Source organism: Pongo abelii, chromosome 3 (genome assembly GCF_028885655.2).
Source record: "Pongo abelii isolate AG06213 chromosome 3, NHGRI_mPonAbe1-v2.0_pri, whole genome shotgun sequence".
NCBI classification, from domain to species: Eukaryota; Metazoa; Chordata; class Mammalia; order Primates; family Hominidae; genus Pongo; species Pongo abelii.
This window is the reverse complement of record NC_071988.2, coordinates 6,757,287-6,778,886: the sequence shown is the minus strand read 5'-3', so window position 1 is coordinate 6,778,886 and position 21,600 is coordinate 6,757,287. Positions and strand designations below refer to the sequence as shown.

Genomic DNA, 21,600 nt, shown 5'->3' with positions numbered 1-21,600 from the left:
ACCTGCATTTTGACTGCGATCTGTCACAGGAGGTTGGGTGTGCAATTTTCCACTTGTGGCTTCATGTTAGCACTCACAGAGTTTCAGATTTTGGAGCATTTGGGACTTTGGATTAGGGATGCTCAATCTATTCCTATACCACCTTTGGAAAACTCCATAAGGACGGGGGAAGCTTTACAGATCACTGCCCCATTTTGCAACAATAAATGCAATAAGAAGCGTTTGTTCTCATCATCATTTGACAAATGGTGTGAGTCAACCATTCCATGGGAAAAGCCAGGCCCGTGCTTGCTTAGGCAGCTTGGAGAAACGCAATCTGATTCCCTTGATCAAAACCACTCAAGACCAGGATATCAGGTTTTTGTCTGGCTTTGAATATTTCAGAGGTAGTGAAAGCTCTCTCCGTGGAACTGGAAAGAATAATTAAAATGCAACGCCCTTTATGGCTCACTTACACTGTGGGACAGAAAAGCAGTGACTGTGACTTGAATCAGAGATAACGAAAGTGTAGTGTCGAGTTTGGAGTTCGAGAACATGGTTCTGATACACATGAGTCTGGTTTAACAAGGTGCTGTCCAAAACCACGCCTGCCTGAACACACTTTACGCAACCACCACCCAGGTCAGAAAAGAAACATTCCTGGTTGCGTGTGGTGGCTCACGCCTGTAATCCCAGCACTTTGGGATGCCAAGGCAGGTGGATCACCTGAGGTCAGGAGTTCGAGACCAGCCTGGTCAACATGGCGAAGCCCTGTCCCTACTAAAAATACAAAAAAGTTAGCCAGGCGTAGTGGCAGTCGCCTGTAATCCCAGCTACTCGGGAGGCTGAGGCAGGAGAATTGCTTGAATCCAGGAGGTGGAGGTTGCAGTGAGCCGAGATCACAGCATTGCACTGCAGCCTCAGCAACAAGAGCGAAACTTCATCTGAAGGAACAAGGAAGGGAGGGAGGAAGGGAGGGAGGGAAGGAAAGAAAGAAAAGATAAAGGAAAGAAAGGAAAGGAAGGAAGGAAGGAAGACAGATTGATTCCTGATGCTCGAGAAGGCTGGCTCCTGCCGCTTCCTGATCAACCCCACACCCAGAGGTCATCCACACTCTTATTCTAGCACCTTAGATTAGTTTTTACCCTTCTTAAACTTCATGTGAGTAAAATCATATAGTATGTAGCTTTTCTGCACATCTTCTTTGGTTTGGTTCTGACACTACGTCTAGGAAATTCATTCATTTTCTTGTCTGTTTTGGAAATTCATTTTTTCCCAGTGCTGTGTAATATCCCATTGACTAAATACACCTTTATCCATCCTATTGTTACATTTATTGCTCACAGAGCATATTTTCTATCCTTTTCCTTCAGGGAAAGTGGGTCTTTATATTTAAAGTGTGACTTTTGTATCCACTCTGACAATTTCTGCCTTTTAACTGGTTTAGTCCATTTACATTTAATGTAACTACTGATATGACTTGTTTAATTCCACAGTTTTGCTGTCTCTTCTCCATTTGTCCCGTCTGTTTTTTTTCCCCCTGCTTTGGTCCTTCTTTGCTACCCTCTTTTAGTGCAAACAGATTTCTTTAGTCTCTCATTTTATTTCCCCTATTTGCTTTTTAGCTGTGCCTCCTTGCGCTGCCTTTTTAACCCTTGATTTGTCACAGCCTCCTTGAATTCATAGTGTCACGCACCCCCTCGGACAAGACTGAAGGACTGTGCGAGAGCACAGATCCATTTACCACCAACCACCCCACCCCATCCTTTCTAGATTGTTTTATGCATTTTACTTCTGCATATGTCATAAATCCCACAATACAATGTGATTCTTTTGCTTTAAACAGTCACTTGTGTTTTAAATACATTGAGAAAAAGAGATCGTCTCAGATATTGACTCTCCTTTACCCACTTCTCCTGTTCTTTATTCCCTTCCAAGAGAACTAAATTCCTATCTGGCATTGTTTCTCTTCACCTGCAGAACCTCCTTGAGCATTTTTGTGGTGCAGCCTCTGGCGACAAATAATCTTAGCTTCCTTTTACCTAAAATGTCTTTATTTCACTCTTATTGTAAAATAATATTTTTTGCTGGATAAGAAAGTCTGAGTTAACAGATGTCTCTGTTTTGTTTTAGGGCACTTTAGTGTATGGGATGCTACTGGGGGCGCAGCTGCTCCACGTCCTTGCCATTTCTCAGCACTGTTAGCTTTTTAATTTAGCCATCCTGGTGCCTGGGCAGTGTTGTCTCATTGTGTGCTTTTCTTCCTCTTATAAATATGCTCTTTTTAAATGCAAATACAAGATCCACTGTTAAGCTTTTATCAACCCTAAATTTCCAATTTTTCTTGTTTTACACATTTTAGAGTTTAATTTATATATCACCGATTTTTAGTAAGTCTTCCAAGTTGTGGAGCCATCATTATAATCTGTTTCAGAACCTTCCTCACTCAGTAAGATCCCTCATGCTCATTTACAGCTAATCTCCATTCCAACTAGTCCCTGTCAGCCACTAACCTACTCTCTGTCTCTATAGATTTGGCTATTCTAGAGATTTCATATACATGCAAGCATACAACATGAGGTCTTTTGTGTCTAGCTTCTATCATTTAGCATAATGTTTCTGAGGTTCAGAAATGTTATAGATATTGAAGCATATATCAATATTTCATACCTTCTCATTGTTGAATCACATTGTGTTGTATAGACATGCCACATTTATCCATTCACCAACTGAGGACATTTGGGCTTCTCCCACTTGTTGACTATTATAATGCTATAAGCATTCACGTACAAATCTTTATATAGATGTGTTTTCATTTCTCTTGGGTAGATACTTAGAATTACAGAGTCCGTAGGTGTCCTTTTTTTAGACTTTTTAAGAAACTACCAAACCATTTATCAAGGTGGTTATACCATTTTAAAGTCCTATCAGAATGACAGTACCCATTCCTCCACATGCTAGTCAACATTTACTATTGTCTGTTTTTTTTTTTTATAGTCATTCTAGTGGATGAGAATTTATATCTAGTTGTAATTTTACTCTGGTTCCCTGATGATCAATGAGGTAGAACACCTTTTCACATATTTGTTAGTCATTTAATTATCCTGTTTTTGAAATATTCTTTCAAGTTTTTGCCCATTTTTAATTGAGTTATTTTTCATATTGTTTTATAGTTTTTATAATCTGCACAAAAGTTCTTTGTGGTATAGGTATTGAACATGTCTTCTCTCAGTCTGTAATTTGCCTTGTCTTTTATTGGTGTCTTTTGATGAACAATGATTATTTCATGTCCAATGTACAACCCTCTCTGAATAGTATATTTATGTAAACAGTATACTGTATCCTGCTTAAGAAATATTTACCATGTCCCAAGATCATGAAAATAGTCTGTTTTCTACTAGTAGCTTTATTGTTTTACTTTTTACCTGTAGGTCTATGGACCACTTTGAATTAATCTTTGTGGGTAGTATGATATAGACTTCATACTCTATATAGAGTGTGTGTGTGGTGTGTGTGTGTGTATGCGTATTTCCTGTTTTTTTTTTTTCTTACAGATAGCTGACCAGTCCAATATTGTCCATTGAAAGATCATCCTCTCTATAGTGAACTGCCACAGTATCTTTTTCCACACATGTGAAGATGTACTTCTGGGCTCTTCTGTTCCATTGACATGTCTCTCTAACCTTCAGCCTTATTGTCTTGATTACTGTAGCTTTGTAGTAAACTTTGTCATAGGTTGTATGAAACCTCCAATTTTTCTTTTCTTCAAGATTGTGATTCCACATCCTTTCAATTTTTACATCAAATTTAGAATCTGCTTGCCGATGTCTGCATTTAAAAAGTCTGCTGGCGGCTAGGCGTGGTGACTCACGTCTGTAATCCTAGCACTTTGGGAGGCCAAGGCAGGTGGATCACTTGAGATCAGGAGTTCAAAACCAGCCTGGCCAACATGGCAAAAGCCCATCTCTACTAAAAATACAAAAAAAAAAAAAAAAATTAGCCAGGCATGGTGGCAGGCATCTGTAATCCCAGCTACTCGGGAGGCTGAGGCAGGAGAATTGCTTGAACCCAGGAGGCAGAAGTTGCAGTGAGTAGAGATCACGCCACTGCACTCCAGCCTGAGCAACAGAGCAAGACTCAGTTAAAAAAAAAAAAAGAGTCTGCTGGGATTTTGGTAAGGGATAGCACTGAATCTGTAGATCAATCATGGAAAAACTGATATCTATACTAAGTCTTCTAATCAATGAAAATGATATCCTTAAGTTTTTCTCAGCAATGTTTTATGGTTTTAAGGAGAGACATCTTACACAACTTTCCTTAGATTTATTCCTAGGTATTTGAGTTTTGTGGTGCTGTACTGTAAATTATATTTTTTAAGATTTCATTTTCTAATTGTTCACTGCTGATATATTGAAACAACTTATTTGTGTGTATGTACCTTGTATATATAGACTTTGATAAACTCACTTATTAATTCTAATAGTTTGTAGGGTCTTGCCATGTTCTGAATGTGTCTCACAAAAATTCATACATTGAAACTTATCACCAATGTGATAGTATTAGGAGGTGGGGCCTTTAAGAGGTGATGAAGTCATGAGGGCAAAGCCTTTATGAAGGGAGTTAGTGACCGTATAAGAGAAATATGAGCTGCCTGCCTCTCTTTTGTCATTCCACTCCTTCTGCCATGTGAGGATATGGCATTCAAGGCACCATCTTAGAAGCAGAAACTGGACCCTCGCCAGATACTGAACTTGCCAGTGCCTGGATCTTGGACTTCCCAGCCTCCAGAATGGTAAGAAATAAATTTCTATTATATATAAGTTACCCAGTCTGTGTTATTTTGTTACAGCAACAATAATGAACTAAAACAGGTCTCTTGGATTTTCTACATCACAACCATAGCACCTGCAAACAATGAGTTTTCCTTTTTTTCTCCCTCTCTAAAACTTTTATTTATTTTATTGTCTTTTGTATATGACATCCTGGCCAGTGCAATGTTGACTAGAAGTAGTAATAGTCAACATCTTGTTTTGACCTTGAACTTGGGTGGGAAATGTTCAATATTATCATTATGTATATTGCTTATAACAGATTTTTGATAGAACCATTTATCATATTAGAGAAATTCCATTCTATTCCTGGTTTTCTGAGAGTTTATATCATGAAGTTGAATTTTACCAACAGATTTTTCTGCATCTATTAAGATGACCACATGGTCTTTTTCTTTTTTATCATATTATTATGTTGAATTATATTCAGCGATTTTAGAATATGAAGCCAATCTTTGTATTTTCAGAATAAACCCAGCCGGGTTATGACTTATTAGCCTTTCTATGTATTGCTGGATTTGATATGTTAATATCTTGCCCGTACTCTTGTATCTATGTTCATAAAAGGTAATCCAAAAGTTTTCTTATCCTGTAATGTTATTGCTTTTGGAATCAGAGTTACACTGGCTTCATAAGTTAGTTAAAATGTGTTCCTAATTCTCTATTTTCTGGAAGACTTTGGCTAGAATTAGTTTTACTTCTTCCTTAAACACTTGAAATAATTTACTTCTGAAGCCATCTAGGTCTGGGCCTTTCTTCATAGGAAAATTATTCATTACAGATTTAATATATTTAGGAGCTATAGGACTACTTAGATTTTCTATTTGTTTCATGTCAGTTTTGGTACATTGTGCTTATTCAAGGAATATGTTCATTTTATCAAGGTTTCAAGTTTATTGATATATGCTGTTTTCTGTGGTTTTATTGACTGTAGGAGCTGTGGTATTTCCCCCTTTACATTTTTGGTATTAGTAATTTATTGTCTCTGTTTTGCTTTATCAATATTGCTAAATGTTTGTCAATTTATCAGTTTTAATTAACTCTTGAATTTGTCGATTTTCTTTATTGATTTTATTTCACTGTTTCTTGCTCTTTAAAATTTCCTTCCTTCTACTCTCTGGAGTTTAATTTGCTGTTCTTTTTCTTTCTTCTTGAGATAGAAGCTTAGATGCTTGATTTTCAGCATTTCTTCTTTTTGTCTAAAATATGTTTTGCTCTAAGGACTAATTACAACCCACAAATTTTGAAATGTGGTCTATAATGATAAAAGTATGTCACGTCCACAGTATTCTGCAGTTGTGGAATAGAGTGCTCTGTCAGGTAAGTTCACGTTGGTTAATCGTGTTGGTGAAATCATGTCTTTATTCATTCTTTGTCTGTGTGTTCTACTGTTTGCTGAGAGAAGTGTGTTCATCCCCATACATAACTGTGGATTTGTCTGCTTCTCCTTTTAGTGTTGATAATTTTTTTCTTTTATACATTTTGAGGTTTTGTTATTGAATGCATTCCCACTGAATTGACCCTTTATTATTAAGAACTGTCTTTTTGTGTCTTTAGTACTACTTCTTGCCTTAGAGCCTTTGACGTTAATACAGCCAGACCAGCTTTGCTTTTAGGAAGTGCTTGCACAGTGTATCTTTCCCCATCCTCTTATGCTCCATGTCACCATGTCCTCACAATTAAGATGTCTCTCTTGTAAATATCACTGTTACTGTTTGATCCAGTCTGAAAACCTCAGCTTACTTTACTTCTTAGCCTCCTGCCCCACACAGCTTCAAAGTGTGACAAACGCCCCGAGGGGCAGACTGGTCATGTGTTTGTGGCAGGCCCCCTCCCTTTGTCTCCTACGTCCAGTGAGGGCATGGGAGCTGTCACTCTGCCTTTCCAGCTGGGCTCGCCAGCCTCCCCCTTCACTCCAGGACTCAGGAGGATCTCCTGTGCAGCAAGCTGGCCTAGGTGGGGCTCCTCGGGTTTCCATCCTTTCATGCCCACTCTGAGATGGCAAAAAGTCCTACTCATCTCTCTTAGGACATCCAATCTTCAGCCCACACCCAGAATCCACAAATGACCCAAGGGAAGAAAGCAGCTGGCAATTACGCCGCCTAGGCAGGGCTCTTTCCCCTTCCCTTTGGTATTTTAGTTCATCCACACTCCACAGCTTCCACAGATCTCCAGTATCTTTCAAAACAGGGCTATTTGTAATTTATATTTTTCCCTTACTGTTGCAGCCAGCTGGCGGGCCTGCCCTGACCTGCGGCATCTTACCTGGAGATGGAAGTCTGCTCATGGTTGTTGAAGTAAATGAATCAATAATTGCCCGGCACTTAGATATGCTATCACGATGCATTTGCAACAACCCTCACTAGTCTCCATTAAGCTCCTTTGACAAATGGGGAAACTGTTTTTTGAGCCGATTACCTGCAGCCCCAAAGCCTCCTTACCACGCCTAAGACGACAGGGACGTTGCTGGGGCCCCAGTGCTTTGAACAACCCCTGCAGCACAGCAGGTCCTCGGAGCTCCGCATTTCCCCCATGCGTGCAGGGAGGGAAGGCTGCGTGCCCGCGGGCGGGGGAGGGGGCGGCACGTACCAGCCTGCGGATGTCGCGCTCGCACTCGCGCTTGATGCGGTGCACCTCGTCTTGGTGCGACTGGTAGGCGGCACGCAGGTCGGCTGCCTTGGTCTTGTCAGCCTGCATGCAGTTACTGAGCGCCTCCTCTGCCTGCTTGCGCGCTGCCTTGAGCTCCAGGATCTCCTGCTGCAGCCGCAGGCGCTCTCCATCGAAGGCCCTGCGCGCCTCCTCGCGCGCCTCGGTCAGCAGCGCCGTCTTGACCTTGTCGGCCGCGCCGTCGCGCAGCACGTTCAGTGTGGCCTGCAGCCGCTGCAGCTCACCCTCCTTGATCTTGGCGGTGCGTGCCGCCTCCTGCTCGTGCTGCCGGATGAGCCCCTCGCGCAGCGCCTGCAGCTCCTTGGTCTTCTCCTCATGCAGCTTGGCCTTGAGCTCCGAAATGTAGGCCGTGTGCCGTCGCTGCTCCTGCTCGCGCTCCAGCTTCGCCTCCTGCAGCCGCTCGCGCAGTTTGCCCACCTGCAGCCAGAGCGGCGAGAGAGCCGGTCAGGGTCAGGATCAGGGTCACAGCTGGGGGAGCTGGCCACAGCCTCCCCTCGCCCAAGACACCCACCTGGGCCCACGTTCCCATGGATTCCCCCTTCGGCAGTGCCCTGCAGGCCTGACCCTCCTGCCAGCCCCACTTAGCATCTCTCCTGCTAGTTCCCTGAGATTTTCCCTGGGGGTGGAAACCCCCTGAGGATGTTGGAGAGGCATTCAAGCCTTTGACATCTCTTCCAGGTTGTAGAAATATGAGGAAGGACAATTGCTCAATCACAAAACACACCCTGCAGAAATCATCACCAAGACCCAAAAGATTGTAAACCAGAAATATATTTCCAGGGCCCCATGCGTGGACTCTGGAGTTGGAGAAGACAGACCAGGCTTCTAAGTCTTGGGGGACAGTGAGCAGGGGGCACCATTCTTGTTAAGCAGGGTCCCTAGCTGGGCTGGGGGCTCCAATGCATCACCCACATTGCCACATTAACCCCTCACGGTCTTGGGAAGAAGGTAGCGAGCTCCCTCTCTTTCTCCCTCTCTCTTCCTCTCTCTCTCCTCTGTTTTATCATGAGGCAGCCAAGGATCAGAGACAGTCTGGTGACCTGCCCAGGGTGAGGGATGAGGACCCTGCTGCTGCCAGGCAACTCACCCCGCCTTGAGCCTATTCATTTTATCAGCAAACAATTCCAAACATTACTTATAAAACATCCCAAGGGAGTGTGTTCTTAAAACACTTCAAAATGCTTTCTTTAACCTTTTTGTTTCAAATATCACTCAACACACATTCCACAGGAATGCTTGACAAGCCCTTATTTCCTGAATTCTGCCCATCTCTGAAGACCTGAAATGAATTGCCTCTGATGGACAAGCTGCTTCCAGGGAAAATGGCAATGTTTTTCCCCAGACCACACTGTTGATAGCATAGTAACATGTTAAAATTAATTTTAGGTGAGAAGTTTTACAATGGCACCTCAGTATTGATAAATCCTTACTTATAACAGCAGGTAAAAAAGAAAATAAAACCAACCCAGGCAAACACACAAGATCAACATCTCCTTTCACCGGATACTCACAATCATAGGAATGAAGCCAGGCGACCAGTCCATGCTCTGTCCACCTTACCCTGGGGGCAGCAATCAGCATCTTTTCCTAGTGGATTTAGTAGCAGGAAGCCAGAACTTTAAGTATTTAACAGAATTGTCCTAGTTATAGACAAAATGTTTTTGACTGTTCTCCTTCCTGTGAGGCAACACTGTCTTAAGTCTCTGGTTAATGCCGACAGCCATCTGGGGCCAGCAGGGTCAGATCCAATGAGATCCTAATCTGCTTTGATGAGCTGCGTTTCCTCAGGCAAATTTCTCTACCTCTATGGTGGTTGATGTTGTGGGTCGACTCGGCTGGGCCACAATGCCCAGTCATTTGGTCAAACACCAGTCCAGATGTGGCTGTGAAGGTGTATTTTATAAGAGATTAACATTTACATCAGTAGACTCTGGGTGAAGCACGGTGCCTTCCACAATGTAGGTGGGCCTCATCCAATCAGTCGAAGGCTTTAAGAGAAGACCAAGGTCCCCTGAGGAAGAAAGAACTCTGCCTCCAGACTGCACTAGGACTCGAAGCTGCAAGATCAACCCTTGCCTGAATCTCCAGCCTGCTGGTCTGCCCTACACATTTCAGATTTGCCAGTCCCACAACTGCATAAGCCAATTCCTTAAAACTAACAAACAACTTCTCACTCTGTGGTGTGTGTGTGTGTGTCACAACCTATTGGTTCTGTTTCTCTGAAGAACCCTGACTACACAACCTTCCAGAGCTCCAGTTTCCTCTACTAGGAAACAGGGATGTCAACAGCTGCCCCTCAAAGGCCCGTTGGGAGGAGGAAGATGAGGTGACTGTGGGTGGGTGAATGGAAGTCTGTTGTTATCGTGGTTCTGACTTTGCGCATCAGGGGTGGGCAGCCTCGTGTGAGAGACACAGGTAGAAAGGGGGTGAGGAACATGGAAGGGTGGGCAGAGGCCTGTGCAGGGCAGCCTGGGGGGTCTAGGGGCTGCTTCCTGGGAGGGGCAGAGGTGCTGCTGAGGCTGGTGATCCAGGTGTGTAGGGCAGGGATGGTGACACAGAGGCAGGGGCCTGGGGACAGGGCCCTGCTGGGTCCAGCTCTGCCCAAAGCTGCTGAGGGCCAAGCCCAGGTGACACGACCTATGCCACAGAAGCAACGGAGTGAGGCTGGGGTGACCCCTGATGGGCACAGAGCACTCCCTCCCACCACCACTCCATCCAGCTGAGCAGGCCAAAAAGCTGCCCAGTACTTTACCTCCAGGTGCCTCCAAGCTACCCCAAGTGTAGAGGCACCCACACCAGCCACTCCTCAGCACTTGGACTCTAAATGCAGCCATAACACAAAGGCCAAGAGAGGGAGCATGCCCTGGGGGTGTGGGGGCTGGCATGGAGAAATTATCTGAACCACCAGCACCACCCTCACTTGCCATTCCCACTCAGAGAGTGAGTCAGATTCATCCCTTTCCATCCCCATCCTCATCCAATCTGGCAATGCTGCCTCTCCATGTCCAGGCCTGGCCACTTCCCCACTTCCCCCTTGCCCAAGCCACCTGCAGCAGCCCTTCCCACCATACCCTCCATGCTCAAAGCCCTCTAAATCTCATGGGTACCAGTTCACTAATTTGAAACCATCATACATGTATAGTGTTGAACAAAGAAAATGGATGGCAGGTGGGGAAGCCAGATTTCCCACTTGGAGTAAGAGGTTACAGACAAGCAAGAGGAGGCTGAGGTGAGCCATGTGGCAGTTGATGCGTCTTGGGACATCTGTAAGAACTCATGTTTGACTTTGTATGGATATAGATGTCATATATGGGAATATTTACAGGTATGTGTACATACGCAGGTCAGTATACACATATATATTCCTTGTTCTGGCAGCTGAGAGGACCTAGAAACAATGACACCGCAGCAGTGATGGGCACGCCTGGTGCCCGGATCTTTGTTTCTAATGCCATTCTCCAATAAAAGGAACCAGGACCCCTTAGAGAAATTGCTGGGTTTAGGGCTGGGGTAGGAAATATACAAGATGAGCCTGGGGCATCTTTTTTTTTTTGAGTCAGAGTCTCACTCTGTCCCCCAGGCTGGAGTGCAGTGGCACGATCTTGGCTCACTGCAAGCTCCGCCTCCCAGGTTCACGCCATTCTCCTGCCTCAGCTTCCCAAGTAGCTGGGACTACAGGCACCTGCCACCACACCCGGCTAATTTTTTTACATTTTTAGTAAAGACGGGGTTTCACCGTGTTAGCCAGGATGGTCTCAATCTCCTGACCTCATGATCCGCCCACCTTGGCCTCCCAAAGTGCTGAGATTACAGGTGTGAGCCACTGTGGAGCCTGGGGCATCTTATAATGCCAGAAAGTAAGGAAGTGCTCCACAAAACCCCCACAAAACTGCCCCTGTGAAGCCTTGGGTTCGGCTTCTCCCTGCACTATTTTCTAAAACCTGTGATGGAATGTGCCCAGGGCTGCTATATTGCTGGTTTCCTGTGAGCCTCTGTACCCATCTGACTTGAGGACAGGGCTGTCTCTGAGTTACTTCCAAACACTTCTCACTCAGCCCAGGCATGGAACATGCGTGCCAGGGGCTTGCAGATGAACAGACAAACACGTTTACCACCCTCTTTCATCCTACAGTGTTCAACAGGGATGCTTTGCTAAAATACCAGCACTTTAAATGGGACATTGACAGTGATTGTGAGATCGTATCAAAGTAACACTTCAATGTAATTGTAAAGTTTGCATTTATGCTTTTTGTACCAGTCGATAAGCACACTGCTGAATTCTCAGAGAATTGAAATTCTCCCAGCAGCCAGATGGGTAAAGTCAACCTGAAGGGGCCACAGGGATTCCTGGATTGAGAAAATAAGCAGCCAGGGGGCATCCAAGTGGAAATTGCCACACGTCCCAGAAGCAGGGAGGCAGCCTGGTAATGGGGAGGCCCAGCCTGGGGTCCGCATGGGCCTGGCTTTCAACCCAGCAATACCACCTGCTGTGCTGGCCTCCAATACCACCACACTGTGTGTGAGGCTAAACTGTGTCCCCCTGAAATTCATATGTTGAAGCCCTAACCCCGAGGACCTCAGGATGTGATTGCATTTGGAGATAGATCCTAATGATGTCATTAGGGTGGGCCCTAATCCAATTTGCCTGGTGCCTTTGTAAGAAGAGAAAATACAGACATGGACACACACAAAGGAGAAAGCCGTGTGAAGACGCAGGGAGAAGGTGGCTGTCTGCAAGCCAAGGAGAGAGGCTTCAGAAGGAGCCAATCCTGACACCTGGATCTGTGGCTGCCAGCCTCCAGGACTGTGAGACAACAAATGTCTGTTGTGTAAGCCGCCCTATCTGTGGGACTTGGTTACTACAGCCCTGGCAAGCTAGCACACCTGGGCAAGTCCCCGCCCTCTCCAGCCCTTGGCTTGCTCACCTGTAACACGGGGGAAGCCACACCTGACCTCTCAGGTCACCGCCAGGGTCATGACACCCTCTAAAGCACCTGGTGCTATCTGCACAGAAGGCATGTAAAGGTCACCCTGATAGTCATGTGAGCGTATGACGGGCAGCACCCAGGCCCTGTGTGTGACTGTCTCAAACAACCTAGGAGGCAGACACCTTAGAGGTCCCCATCTACAGATGGGAAAACTGAGGCAGGGGGTTACACAGCTTATAAGACCTCAGGCAGGGGTGGTGGTGGAGAGGGGATGGAGCCCAGGCAGTGTGATGTGAGTGAGCAGCTTTCTCTGTCACCATAGCTGCTGTGGCTATGTCCAGATACAAGCTGCCAGCCCTTACACCCCCAGCCAGTCAGCCCCAGCCCCAGCCCCAGAGGTGACCTGGCCTCTTGACCTGGCTAAAGGGTGAACAGGTCAGCATCACCAGCATCCATGTCTAAAAGAGGCTGGATGCACTCGGCCTGGAATCTTGAACACCTAGGGATGGAGACAGATGCATCTGTCCCCAAGTTCCAGAAGCCCAGTCCCCTGGTCCAAAACTCAGCCTCTGCTCTGTGCGGCCATCCTGAGCTGGGGTTGGAGCCAGATCCCAGGCCCCAGCCCCGTCCCCACCTGGAAGCTGGATCTGGCTCAGCACTCCATTGGCGGCCTGAGTCCCAGCTCAACAAGACAGGGAGGCCTGCTGCAATTCCCCAAGCAGCCTCCACCCATCACTCCAGGTACTACAGCAGGAGCCAGAGGGCACCTTCAGGGGTTCAGGTAGACCTTCAACTGCTCAAGCCACCCAGGAGCAAGCCTGCATCTCCATCCCCTTTCTGTGCTCAGCCTGGCTGGCAGCTCCTCTCTGGGTTCACAGAGCCCTGGGCTTGGTCTACCCTCAAGCCCACCCAAGTCAGAACCAGGCCCCCAAACAGGACTGCAGCTGTGCCTGGCACCAGATGTTGATGGGGCTTTTTATTGCATCCATTAATCAGATCCTCATGACCATCTTAAACCAGACAGCTATTATTACACCATAATAGCTGGTGTCAGATGAGAAGACAGAGGTTTCGGAGACTTTTAGTCACCTGGCCAAGATCATGAGACCAGTTAGGGGACAAGCTGAGGTTTGAAGCTGGGTCTGCCTAGAAAGCCTGTGTTCCTCCCCTCTGTGACAGCCCGTGCTTTAATTAGACTGCCAGCACCCAACCAGGCACTGTCCTGACCAGCTCCAAAGTTCAAATCTGCCTTAGGAGAGCGGAAAGTAGCTCATATCCCAGAGCCAGGCTCTGTTCCAAGCTCTTTACCTAGCAGAGCCCTGAGTCCAGACCACAGCACCATCACATCTAAGAAAGCACATATATGGCTTACAAGACCTCAAGGCAGCATAAACCAAAAATAAACTTTGAAGCCTCTTGACCATCGGAATGGACCCCTCCTCTCCACCAAGGGTCTTCCAAAGTTAACCTGAAAAGCTAGTTCAGGCCATGATGGGAAGCGGGGAAGTGGGACATGCCTCACTATGCCCTCCTCCCTTTTGGAATTTAGGAAAAACTGGTACCGCCATGACCCTGCTGAATTAAACGAAACTCAGCCTGAGGATGCCTTCATGCATGAGTTCCTATATAATGAACTGCAACCTAACTTAGCAGGCAAACTAACCGAAGCCCTGACTTAGGAGCGTTTTTAAACAAATAGCCGAGACTCAGCCAGTCACAGCAGCTGAGCATCAGTAAATCACAGGTGACCCACGGATCAAGGGTCAAGCTGTAACCGATCAAGTAGCCTCAGCACCTCTTCTGTTTTCTGTCCGCATAATGAATGCTGTCTGACCACCTGCCGGTTTCTCTGAATCTGTTCTGTTCTGGGGACGGCCCCATCCTCGAATCGTTCTTTGCTCAGTTAATCTCTGCTAAACTGAATTTGTCAAACATTTTTCTTCTAACAACCCCCATCTTGCAGGTAAGAGAAATCAAAGAATGGGGTGTTCAGTGGCTTGTTGAAGGTCACAGCAAGCACTGGTAGGGCCCAGACTCCTGCCCAGCAGTCTCTGTACTGCAAAAGGACAGACAGCAGGGCAGAGAGGTGAAGTGCCCCCCCTCAGCCCCGCTCCTGCAACAGGCTCTCCACACACATGCCTCAGGGGCAACACTGCCCAAAGGGACATTTGCAGCCCAGCCGCTGCTGAGCTGGCGCCAGCCCCCACCTTGCTTTTTTCCTGCTGGAACTCGATCTGAATGCTGGTCAGCTTGGCCCGCAGCTCCTCGTTGGCCATCTGCACCGCGTCCGTCTCCATCTCGGGCTTCTCGCCCTTGCTCCGGCCTTTCTTCGACATGCTTCCCCGTGGGTCAGAGTGCTGAGATCCTGCAGTCCACACCCGTTCACGCACGCCAGCCAGCAGGCGTGGCTACCAGCTCCACCGTGCTAACCAGTCGCGCAGGACTCAGCTCGCCCTCCGAGGAAACCACCATCACTTGGGATCCTGAAGGAAGGAGGGAAACTGAGTTAGCAGAGAGAGAAGGGTGGGGAGCTGGTGTCCCTGCCTCGGGCACCCTGGGCCAGGCACCTGCCTCATCTGGAGCATGACCTGCCACTCCCAGACTGACCTAGAGCCTTCCCAATGGGAGCTGCAGCAGAATTGCTTGGAGGTTGTTAAAGCGTGGAGTCCTGGGCCCACCCCTAGAGAATCTGATTTGCATTTCTAACAAGCTCCCAGGTGAGGCTCCCAGGTGGCCACACCTGGAGTAGCTTCAGTCCATCCTGCTCCCGTCAGGATGAGACCAGCCCATCTCAGCAGCCTGCAGACCATGGTCTGCCAACATCAGTGAGCCTGTCTCCCAAGGTGCTTCTTCCAAAAAGCAGGGCCCTGGGCCTCATCCAGAGCTCGAAGCATGAGGAGCATGGTGGGCCGGGGAATCTGCATTTCCATCCACAATCCCAGCAATTCTGGAGCAGGGTGTGAGGACCACACTTAGAGAAATGGACTTTTCGATTTCAGAGGTTAGTGGTTTCCTTCCCTACTAGGTAGGTGATGTCACCCAGTGTTACAGATGAGGAAACTGAGACACACAGAGGTTGACTGCAGGTGATGTCACTCAACTACTGAGAGAGGAAACAGTATGAACCTGATCAAGGTCCACAGCTAGAAGTGGGTGAGCCAGGACTGAGCCTAATCACCGCCCCAAGCTGCCTCGGAAAGCCCGCCTCTGCTCTCCCTTCCCTTCACCACATCTTCTCATTTTCCATCTGACAAACTGTAATTGACTTAGTTCTCATCTATGTCCGCTACATGAGGATGGGTTCCCAGTAAGCAGGGCCTGGGCCTGCTCTGCCCCTGCTGTGTCCTCCATGCCTAGAACAGAGGGCAGCACGTAAGATGCATTCCATCAGGATCCGCCAAGTGCGTGAATGAATGAGTGAGTGAGTGACAGCAGGAGAGTCATGAGGCACCCATCATGTGCCAGGGCCTGTGACAGCAGCTGGGAATCCTGTCCTATCATCCTTGGAACACCTGGTAAGAGAGGATTTTACTAGGCCCATTTTACAGGTGAGGAAATGAAAGCACAGAGAGGTGAAGTCAGCTACCTAAATCCACACAGTCAGTGAGTTGTGGCGTTGGGATTAGATCACGTAGGGAATGAATGCAGAGCGAGGAGGGAACACTCCAGTGTCGAGGAATGCTAACTTGGGAGGTTGGGCAGATGAGACAAAATTGGCAAGGAAGGCCATGAACAGGACAGAAGGAGAGAAAGCACCAGGGAGGCTGCAGAAGATCGTGTGTCTAGAAGAAGGAAGGCTCCAACAGCGGGCAGCCCCAAAGAGGTCAAGGTGAGGATCTGAAGCTGGACATTGGATTTGGCCTCCTGGAGTCCATGTGACCTCAGCCTGTGGACAGGAGATGCAGGAAGCACAGGACAGGGGTGCGCAGGAATGGTCTGGGGTGGGGTCTCCACAACGCCAGTGCATCCAGCAAGTTGCAGATGCTCAGTGGCCATGAACTGAAGTCAGGCGGGACCTGCTAGCCCTGGGGCCCTGGGACATCCCTCCAAGCTACAAAATCTGGGAGGCAGTGATGGAGGCCAGCTGCCTTCCTCCTGAACAGGAGAGAGTGGTGTTTCTCAACACACCGTGAAGGATTATTCTGGGCTAATCAACATCACCACTGATCGATTCCAGAAAGGTACATTCTGTCTTCAGATAAGTATGAACTCCATTTGCCTTGATCTGACTTAGAGCTTGATACATAATTCATTCCTCGCCTCCGCTGACCTGCCGCTTTTATAACCATAGCAGTTCTCAGAAATCAGCCTTCGAGTCTGAACTGCACCTCCCCATACCCTGATGGGCAGGAAGACACACAAAATACAACACCAAACAAGGAAGCTTGCTCCTTTTTATTCCTTTCTGTGGCCACTTCTAGGAATGTGCTTTAAGGAAATACCAGAGATACAGTCTCTGATAGAAACACTTGGATGTTCATCCCAACAACACAATGCTCAGCCAGAAGGGATAGATTAAGTAAATGATGTCTAAGACCTGACAGAAAAGTCCACATGGGGAAAGGTCAGTACCACAAAGAGTGAGAAAGGTGAAATAAAAAAACAGGCCGGGTGCAGTGGCTCACACCTGTAATCCCAGCAGTTTGGGAGGCCGAGGTGGGCAGACCACCTGAGGTCAGGAGTTTGAGACCGGCCTGGCCAGCATGATGAAACTGCCTCTCTACTAAAAATACAAAAAATTAGCAGGGCGTGGTGGTGTGCGCCTGGAATTCCAGTTACTCAGGAGGCTGAGACAGGAGAATTGCTTGAACCTGGGAGATGGAAGTTGCAGTGAGCCGAGATCGTGCCATTGCACCCCAGCCTGGGAGACTCCATCTCAAAATAAATAAATAAATACATAAAAATAAAAAATAAATACAATTTATAGTTTCAATTTTCTGCTATATATATATTTGGTCATTATTTTCACTCAGTCACAAATATGTGTTGAGCACCTGCAAGGTGCCAGCCCTGCACCCTGGGGATACAGTGGAAAGGACATGGCAGCCATGCCCCCAGGATACTGACAGGGACCACCTGGGGGATGCAATTATAGGTGATATCTATTCTCTTCTTTAGACTCTTCTAGGTAAGTAAAATTTTCTACTTCAATGACTGCTTTTAAGAGGAAACAGTGCAGTTTTTTTGTTTTGTTTTGTGTTTTAAGAAAGGCAAGAAAAATATCTGCAATTAGCCAGGAAGGACACCACTAAAAAGCTGAAGAGAAAGCAAAAGGACCACATCCACAGGAGCGGCCCACCGGCCTCACAGGCAGGATGGGGTGGCTGCAGGTCTGCCAACTCTTTGGGCTGCTGGTGGGGAAAAGGGCTGCCCTGCCCTGTGTGTCAACTATCAGCTCCTCTGGGTCAGAACCTTAGCTCCCATCTTTGTGCACCCCACCCCGTGCCCAGCCCAAAGTCCAAGCTCGATCCAATTCCGGGATGAATAAATCTCCATGGGCTGATGCCAAGCTTGGTACTCTCAACACCCCATGCCAGACACTGCCAGGCTGGGCAACAGTGAGTGTGGAGATGAATGGAGTGCAGGAGGGGAAGATGTCCAAAGTTCTGGGCCAAGTCAACCTCAGAGCTCAGGGTGGGCCCCAGCAGCCGGCCTCTGTGCCACAGACACACTGTTGATAGTCCTGACGCTCACAGCGCCACACAGCATCACTGTAATCAGCCCCTCTGGCTGCGGGCTGCACAAAGGTCTCGTCGGCAGGGGCAACAGCAGGGAACTCTCCTGCCTGAGCTTAGCTTGGTGTCTGCTGCACCCAGGGATTTTCATTCTGAGCCCGCTGCCCACCAAGCAGGAGATGGCACAGCCCACTGTCGAGGAAGGAGCACAGCACTGGCTCAGCGCCGCAGGCTGGAGGGTGATTGCTCAGGACACACAGGAGGCGGAGTCCTCAGAGAAGGCTCCTTCCTGAAGGCACGGGGAGCCCCCGCTGCTGACCCTGGACCTTGTCTAGCATATAGGCCAAGGTTGGCAAATATTCATCTCCCGCAAACCAGTCCTGTTGGCCCCAGAACTGAAATATCTCTGCAGCCCACCCATCTCTGACATCACATGTCCCCTGTCCCAGCCTCCATGTCATTTGTCAGTGCCTTGGCAGTGCGGGTGCCCTTTAATTGCCCACAGGAAATTAAAACACCGGGCATGCAGGAGGACCAGACAAGGTCCCGGCCATCACAGAACTACCTAGTCAGGAAGACCACTATGGAAATGAATACATAAAACAATGATGGCTTGTGGTAGGTGCTGGAAAGAAAAAGTCTATAGGGCACTGTGATACACAGCTATCAAATATCACCTGTCACGGGCAGGCGGTGGGGAGGGCAAACTGCCAGACCACATGGGGGTTCTACACCAAGCACAGAGTCAAGACCAGCTATGTATTTGCAGCCCAGTGCAAAATGAAAGCGTGAGGCTCCTTGTTCAAAATTATTAAGACTTGCATGACGGCAACAGCAGAGCATTAAGCCAACAGCCAGGCCCTCTGAGTGCAGGCCCTGCAGGACAGCACAGCTCATGTGCCTGTGAAGCTGGCCCTGGACAGAGTTCAAGCCCTGCCCTGAGCATGCTGGGAAGCCATTAGCAGGGTGCGACTCGGATTTCCATTTCACTGAAGTGCAGATGGTAATAGCTGTACCCCACTGGTGGTGACGAGGGTGAAATGGGTCCCTGCCTGTCACGCAGGAAGCATTGCAGAGGCTCTATGACCATCATCCTGCTGTTTAAAGGGCAGCTGGGCTGCTGAGACACAAATGACATGGAAGCTGGGACAAGGGGCATGTGGTGTCACAGATGGGTGTGCTGCAGAGACATTTCAGTTCTGGAGCCAACGGGATTGGTTCGCAGGAGGTGGATATTCGCCAACCTTGACCTATATGCCAGGCTCTTGGCCTGACCCCACAGCCTTCCACAATGCCCACCACCAACATCTGCCTATGCACTGGGTGCAGGGCCTTGTCTGGCCTTCTCAGGCCTGCTACAAAATTTCCTCTCTTCATTAAAGCACAGCTTCATGGTGACAACATTGCAGAGGCAAGCAGAAGGGCTGGGACCCTGGACTCAAGCCACAGGAGGCAAGGGCAGAGCTCTGGTTGGCCAGCGTGAGCCAGCTTCTGGCTGATGAGGACTGAGGCGAGCTGAATCGTGGCCCCCAAAAAGATACGATCACATCCTGCTCCCCAGAACCTGCAGATGTGCCCTTATTAGGAAAAAGCATCTTTGAAGATGTCACGAAGTTAAAGATCTCAAGAAGAAATCATCCTGCAGTAGGATGAAGTCTAAATCCATTGACAAGAGTCCTTCTAGGAGATGCGCAGAGAAGACACACAGAGGAGAAGCCCACGCGAAGCCAGGGAAGAGACCCGAGCGCTGCGGCCACACCAGGGAAGCCCAGGACAGCCGACAGCCACCCAAAGCTGGAGGAGGGAAGGACTGACAGCTTTTTTTAAGGGAATGCGACCCTGCCAGCACCGTGATTTGGGACTTCTGACCTCTAGAACTGCGAGAGTAAATTTCTGTTCACCACCCAGTTTGTGGTGATGCTTTATAGAGGCCACAGGAAATGAATACACCACGCATGCAGGAAAAAACCACTCCTGGGGCCGGGTGCGTTGGCTCACGTCTGTAATCCCAGCACTTTGGGAGGCCGAGGCAGGTGGATCACCTGAGGTTGGGAGTTCGAGACTAGCCTGACCCAACATGGAGAAACCCCCTCTCTGCTAAATACACCAATTAGCTGGGCGTGGTGGCGCATGCCTGTAATCCCAGCTACTTGGGAGGCTGAGCCAGGAGAATCGCTTGAACCCAGGAGGTGGAGGTTGTGGTGAGCCGAGATCACACCATTGCACTCCAGCCTGGGCAACAAGAGCAAAACTCCGTCTCAAAAACAAACAAACAACAACAACGAAAAACCACTCCTGGGACACACTCAGCACTTTGTTTAATGCCCGAAGGCAACCAGCTCCTCAGAACACGAGTCTGAATAAGACTTGCCTTGCCCCTCTCCACACTGTGTGTAATATCATCAAGACACCACAATGCCTCCCGGCTGAACAGGGCCGCTCACATCCCTCTACAGTCACAATTCACAACCTGCAAGGTGAGATTAGAAGGGACCTTTGCCTCTAAGGTGCAGATGAAAAAAGTAAGGCTCAGAAAGCAGAAGTGAGTTGCCCAAGATTGTTGGATGACCTGGTGGCTGCCATGGGCTTTCCAACTCAGGTCTCCTGCCGCCAGCCCCACACGGCCTGATAGTTTTATAGCAGGATTCAAATAACACAGGCACAAAAAGAAAATTAGCTCCTTCAAGACACCTCAAGTCCAGATAATACCTGATAAGCAGAAATTCCAGCCCATCACCAAGAGGTCTTTGTAACACTTCCTGCAAACTTCACCAAAAATTACATGGAGATCCCAGGGGTCTCCCTGGGGAAAATATGAATAGGGTAGGTCGGTAGAGTCAAATCCTTTCTGTGGACAGAAAACAGTTTATCCTAAAGAATCTAGCCACACTTTTTTTTTTTTTAAACAAAGATTCATTACTTAATGAGCCCTTAGGAAAAAAATCTCTCTCTGAGTAAGTACATGACTTTGGTTTAAATATCTAAATCCAAATTGATTGTGCTGACTTAAAAAGCTACAACCGTATTCCTACCCCAGGCTCAGTAATATACTTCCTGGAAATTTATTCTAAGAAAGTAATTCCCGAAAGGAAAGAGCAATCTGCCTAAAGATGTTGCGAGTAGCATAATTTGAATTGTTGATGGCAATGGAAGACTGGAAATAACCTCAGGACCCAAAAGTTACTGATGGCTGAATGAGCAAAGGCACATCAGCTAACTCAGAAACAGCCCAGGCAGAGACAGGGAGGGAGGCCCACGGACAACAGTGGCATGTAAGCCCTGCCGGGCAGCACCTGGAGAGATGGGGAATGTGCTTCTCATCAGTTCACATCCTGCGATTTTCAGTTTCGCTTTAAATCCAGTGATGGTGGCCATGCTGTTTATGCAATCAACAAAATAATGAAAGAGATGGTACTGGCTTCTCTTTTGAGCAGAACTGAAATACCAGAGTGAAGCTCACACCCCAGGCCAGCTTCAGCTCCTTCCATGAGTCCTTTATGGCCCAAGTGGAGACTCAGAGGC

General features: G+C 47.8%; 1 protein-coding gene across 2 annotated transcripts in view; it reads right to left on the bottom strand.

The window, feature by feature from the left end:
- JAKMIP1 (janus kinase and microtubule interacting protein 1) overlaps positions 1-21,600 on the bottom strand; it is a 173,207-nt gene that overhangs the window by 70,106 nt on the left and 81,501 nt on the right. Inside the window, exons 2-3 of one of the 2 annotated variants that reach the window (XM_002814560.5) lie at positions 14,611-14,886; positions 7,398-7,892 (exon numbers count right to left, since the gene is read on the bottom strand). In XM_002814560.5, coding sequence (XP_002814606.5) covers positions 7,398-7,892; positions 14,611-14,739 — 624 coding nt within the window. In that variant the 5' untranslated portion in view covers positions 14,740-14,886. The remainder of the gene's footprint in view (positions 1-7,397; positions 7,893-14,610; positions 14,887-21,600) is intronic. The other variant, XM_054553696.2, reaches the window with a different exon arrangement.